The sequence below is a fragment of the Diachasma alloeum genome, unplaced genomic scaffold, assembly GCF_001412515.2.
Source record: "Diachasma alloeum isolate Michigan unplaced genomic scaffold, Dall2.0 Dall_scaffold_00209, whole genome shotgun sequence".
NCBI lineage: Eukaryota > Metazoa > Arthropoda > Insecta > Hymenoptera > Braconidae > Diachasma > Diachasma alloeum.
This window is the reverse complement of record NW_021680374.1, coordinates 1,320,071-1,326,278: the sequence shown is the minus strand read 5'-3', so window position 1 is coordinate 1,326,278 and position 6,208 is coordinate 1,320,071. Positions and strand designations below refer to the sequence as shown.

Genomic DNA, 6,208 nt, shown 5'->3' with positions numbered 1-6,208 from the left:
GGGGGGGGGGGGTGGAGATAGGGGAGAACGCATGATACTGTGTGTATGGGCGCGTGGGCTCGATGGATGAGATTTAGTACGCAAGTTTCGTGTTCCGCGTCGCATGGATGCTCCAGTGATTACGGTAAAATGAATACGGTATCATGGAATTTATGCCTGGTTTGTAAATACAATCGAGTATTTTTTCATGACGCTTATTACTTTTGTCAGTAGTTTGAGAGCATATATGAAAAAAATTCACCAAAAAAACCTAGCGAATTCGATAGATAATTTTATTGGATTTTTAGAGAACTTTCCTTTAATTTTTCTATTGCAATATGCCAATTCTATTTAAAAATCCGGGGTTTATCTACAGAAAAAACTCAATAGAATTAGATTTTTCTGTACAGCTTATTCTATTTAGATTTTTTTTTTTATATTCCTCGGCTTGAATTGTCCAAGTTCCTTTGCTTAATTTTTTTTATGAAGAGGGAATTGAAATAGAGTAAAAAACTCAGAAAATTTATATCGAAGAATTCTTACAGAAAATGTCTGAATAGAAAAAGTTGTACAAAAAGATGAAATTCTAGATTTTGGAATTCTTCCAGATAACAAACCAAAGTTTAATATTCCTTGTTATTCCAAAGTTTAAAACGAACAAAATGACTGAAAAATGAAGCAACCAAAATATTGATATTTTCAAAATAAAATTTAGCGCGTCAATTCAAATTATAATTAATAACTGAAATAAAATAAACTAAAATTCCTAATTATAATAAATCTCTCCACAAAATCAACATTTGTGCAAAGCATTTCATCCACTCAAGCGCTACCAATTGATAACAACAATAAGAGACTCAATTTGTAATTTTTATTAACATTTCGAGTCATGTTAAATTGCTAGATCGACTGTGCCAACCCCAGGATTGATGAAAAAGGTTTTTAATCTTCCACTTTCTAGTTATGCAGGCCACATATTTCGGATCGACTGGATTTATCGACTTCAGTGAGTTTATTAAGGTCACCTGTCAGAGCTAAATGCACGGACTGGTGTATCCATGAGAGCTGATAAAATTACATTCAAATGGAAGAGAGCCCGAATTAATGCCCAACAATGATTTAATGCAGTGTGTTGTGTTGCAACGATGTACTGGTAAAATAACATTTTCTGAATGACTTCGAACGAACACCCTTCCAAGTGAATAAATTCGATTGAAATGAAACGAATTGACTCCAAAATTGTAGCTTCATTCGGCTATTGTTTGCGGGAAAGATGATTTATATTTGCAGAAAGAAAATAACTCCCAATCATTTTTAATTAAATAATCTCGGGGTTTTATTCCCGAACATTTTTAATTCTCAGACATTAATATCATTGAGGGGAGGTGAACCCAGAGGAATATTTTATTTGAAACAAACGAATGAATTTATTTCATAACAATAAATCTAAAGAAATGCTCTCTCGATCCAAATAAAAACTTTATTCGATTTTAATAAAGAATTTACTTGGAATGTATTAATTATTCATTTAATATAATTAAATCATTTTTATCGAAGTGAATTTACGAAAGGAAAATTTTCAAGTAGAGCATTTTATGATATTTATTTCCCCTTTTATTCGCATCGAATGAATGAGTTTTTAAATATAAACAAATGTCATGTTGATCTAAATGAAGACTTTATTGATTAAACATAGAATAATAGTTTTGGAGATGAAGAGAATTAATTTTTTAACATGCGACAACAATTGATCAATAATTTTTCAAAATCTACGAACGTTAAGTTCTTTTAAATGTACTTCCCTCCCATTTAATCATCATCTCCGCAATAGCTTCGATTCACGGAAATGTTTTTCACTGCTCAAGTGAAAAAAGCTTGCACCTCAAGCCGAATGCGGCTATCGCAAGGGCAAAAAAACCGGAACAACCGTTCAGATCTAGCGCGAAGAGATATCAGCCTGATCCCTCCAATTTCGCGGTGGATTTTTGAAGCTACTCCTCTCTCAAACCACTCTTTCGGTATTTGCGCGAGCTCAGACGCGTTCCATCCACCATCAAGATGGTCTCGGCGAGGATCTTTGAGAGCTAACCAACATGGAAAGCGAGAGACTCACGTGCACAGGGGTGGAATTGCGGCTTTTACATACAGAGTTCGCTCCGTCAGCGGTGAGTCTATCGGGCTAGATAAAGAATACTCTGAACGAAGCGATAAAATAACCCTGAGTAATAATGACCTCGTGTGCCAAAATATTGAAATGCGAAAAGTTTAAATAGACGATTTTTTTATTTTTTTGGAAGAAGATTTAATTTCCATATTTGCGAAGTTTATAATAAATTTAAAAAGCATTTTGCCGTCATAATCATGATATATGAATTAATAATAATAAATAATGAATTAATGAATAAATAATTTGTGAAATAAAATCCGCCAATTGATTGAAATACGAATTTAAGATCGAAAATGAATTGACATTGAAGAAAACGAAGTTTCAAGAATAATTTAACTCTTCTATTCTGAATAAACATTCAGAGATTATTTTTATGTTTAATTACTTGATGTGAATAATGAAACGTTGAAAAGATCTTCCGAAGGAGGCGCCGCATGGAGTGATTGATTAAGAATGAGAATAAATCTCAAGAATTCACTGCAATAAAAATGCAAAAAAAACTGAATAAAATGATAATTGATTACTCACTTATATTTTTATCCCTAAACTGCGACTCGACATCTCCAGCCAAGAAAACCATGCACATCAGTGCAAAAATGCCCCCAACATTGACGTCCATCTGAAAAAGAATAACACTGTTAGAAATTTTTTGAATTTTCACGGAAAATATTCTGGTAAATCTCACGAGAGTGACATTCAATCGGATTTAGCGACAAAATGGTTCTGAAATTTCAAGGTTTGGGTACAATTCACAGAAATTCACGAGTTTTCACTGGAACCCGAATATTCAGAAACAAAATGACCTTAATTTTCAATTTATCCAATTAATTTCTATAATTTATCCAATTCAATTAATATAATTGAACCGAAAAATCAAGTGTTTCATTGATTTCCAGATAATTCGAGCAGAAACTCAATGAATCTTTTGATTTTCCAATGGCAAGATTTCCTGAAATGTCAGTGGAACTTGAAGGCGATAAAAATTTTCGGAATTTGGAAAATTCAGCCGAAAATTTTCAACAGTGATCACCACAACAATTAACGAACAGTCCCCTCGAATCCCTCTAATATTCACCAACCAAATTGAATAGCACCGGACTGACTGTCCGATCCGGATCAATAATTCCGCAACGATGAGAAGCCCTCGACTATAATGAACCCCCCAAGCACCGAAAATAATCGATATGCAGACTAGTTTGAATTTCACGGGGTCATCGTAGACTGCGAGTGAACAATTCAACGGAAGGGTGAAGACACGTTTCCGGGGACTGGCCCCTCAAATTCGCCACCACAATCCCACCGGCAGGATTATCCTCTGTTCGCTTCATCCAACCTCATCCCGCATATAATAGAAATCTCGACGGTTATTACCGTGCCATTCAGCCCCGAACGAATTATCGGCTGACTCCCTCCCCCTCTCGCTGGCCCCCGCTTTCCACCACTGACATCGATCCATACGCGTACAATATTCATCACACGGTGGAGTGTCATGTGGCACTCTTTTGGAGGAGAAATAAAAATATTGGTTGTTCGAGCCCATGAGGGAGGGATTAGTAAATGAGGGGATAAAAAATGGTGACGGTTGTCAAACTGATGGGGGAAAATGCTCGATTCCCAATGGCTTTTGCATTCTCGTCAGTGGTGACACGAAATTCGAGGAGAGTTTGGGTGCATAGTGCAGTGAATGGTTAGAGCTTTCAGTCGTTTTGTCGGGAAATTGCGAATTTTAATCAATGGAATTCCTCGAAATGTCTGCGGAATAAAGAATTTTAATTTTTATTCAGTTTAAGATGGTGTGCCATGAATAATTCATCAATAATTATTTAAATAATTCGTTAAAGAATTTATTATTAATTTATGAAATCTTCATGTGAAGCGGAAAAATGTGGACGGAAAATTTGCAGTTTTTATTCATTATGTCGTGAAACTGTGAATTTTAATTCATGGATTTGCTTGAAATGTCAGCGGAATAAAATTTTTAAATTATTTATTCAGTCTAAGATCATGTGCCATGAATAATTCATTAATAGTTATTTAAATAATTCATTAATTATAATCTGAATAATTTATAAACCAAATTTTTTTTCTAATTAATGAAATTAATTAATTCATTTCGATTGAAGAAATATGCCCTAAAAATTCAGAGATATCATTAAATTTGTCTTGAAATTGTGAATTTTAATATGACATCGAGAAAAATGACGTCTCATTTGAATAAAATAAAACTTTCTATTTGAAATTTTTTCATAATAATACAACATGAATAATACATCAATTTCAACTACAGAAATAAAAATATCGGAGTATGGAGTGCATAAGGGAGCCACAACGCAATAAGGGGATAAAACATTGTGACGCTTGTCACATTGATAGTGGAAAATACTCAGTTCCCACTGGCTTTTACATTCTCATCACTGTTTGAATGAAATTCGAGGGAAAAATACGAGTCGAGTGGGTGCATAGTGCACTTGGCGATTTGCTAGCTAATTGGTATTTGAGAGCACCTCTCGGTAAATACCGTGACCACCTATACGTGCCACACCATAGAATTGGGGAAATCAATGAGGTCATCGATTTTCTATTCCAGCGGTTTTAGGCTCTTCGGGGATGCATAGAGGACTTCTGTCGGTTTAATTTCATTTTTTCCTATGGAGCGGAATTTTTGAGTTCCTCGATAATTTTTTTTATTGGAACACTCTCAATGAGCGGATAGAAACGCACGAGCAAAAATTATTTCAAAGATTTGAGTGCAAAGCATTTTTTTTTCGTTCAAGTTTGAAGAATTAATGTATTACCAGATATGATTTTAATTGTGCATAAATTTTCCGCAATTTTCCTTGCTAAACAGGTACCCTGTCTTCTAATTTGAATTGTCATAATATATTTATATTTCAACAAACAAAATTTCCATTTCTTTAACGACATTATTCATAACTCGTAACCTTCACTCATGTCAAGTTATCCAACAGGAAGAGTTCATAATAGCTTCCTTTCATATAATATTGATCTTACACAACATAGAATTACATAATTCAATGAATAGTCATCAAGGAGATGTGACAAAGGGGTGAATTAAACGACGGGGCATGAAAAATTCATAGAAATTGCATTCCTCTGTCATTTGTAATAAATCACGTTTCAAAGTGGAAAATTCAGCCTCGCGACTCCCTTTGATTTCAAATTTAATATCCCGAACCAAAATTTTGCATTTGTTTAACGGGTTTGTCCAACTGTAAATTTTATTTCAATTCTTCTGTCAAAATGACGTCTCTGAAAATTGGAAATCCGAAAAATTCAGGTGAACATATTTTTGAATTTTCAATTAATTACTATTATGATTAATTAATAATAATTAATTACGATAATTTCATTATCAATAATTGATAATCATTATAATATTCTTATTAATTAACAGTGTTTATTGCATTTTCAGTGAAATCAGAAAATTTTTTTTTCTCCAAAATAAATTTAATGTCACTCTCCTGAAAATTACCCCTCAATTGTCCCCGGAAACTCAACTTTTTCCCAACAGTGTGGACTCCTCCGTGAATATCCCCCATTCAAACTTCAATCCGCATTTATTTAACGGGAAATGCATATAGGAAAGCGTCAAAGAACACCCCGGGTGCGAGGGTTCACGAAGATAGACATTTTTCCGACACACCACCACGATATTTTTCCTGAAGGCGAGAGCTTATCCGCTGCCTCTAGCCCACCCCCGCCCCCAGGTTGAGGAAAAATCCCCACCGAGGGCATCGTAAATGCGCCTATTTCCCCACCCCCTCCGAGGCTATTTCGCGTTGAACAACATCACTCGGTGGAGGTCTCGAGTGCCGGATGATCCGTGCGTCTTCCAACGGGCGATGTTTAAACCCACCCCTCTGCGTTTACCCCAAATATTTCCCTTTTCATTTTTATACACTTCCTTTTTTTATCTAGTGCGGTGTGCTATGGCGCCCATAGGTGGAATTCAACGGAGAATCTCGTTTCACGGCCAGACGACTTGCTGATCCTTTTCCTCTTTATATCCCGCGCCATCATTGGAATATCTACTTTCTGAGG

The 6,208-nt window shown here is 35.1% G+C and overlaps 1 protein-coding gene across 1 annotated transcript in view; it reads right to left on the bottom strand.

The window, feature by feature from the left end:
- LOC107036404 overlaps positions 1–6,208 on the bottom strand; it is a 59,671-nt gene that overhangs the window by 35,936 nt on the left and 17,527 nt on the right. The window contains exon 2 of the mRNA XM_015254347.2: positions 2,675–2,765. Coding sequence (XP_015109833.1) covers positions 2,675–2,765 — 91 coding nt within the window. The remainder of the gene's footprint in view (positions 1–2,674; positions 2,766–6,208) is intronic.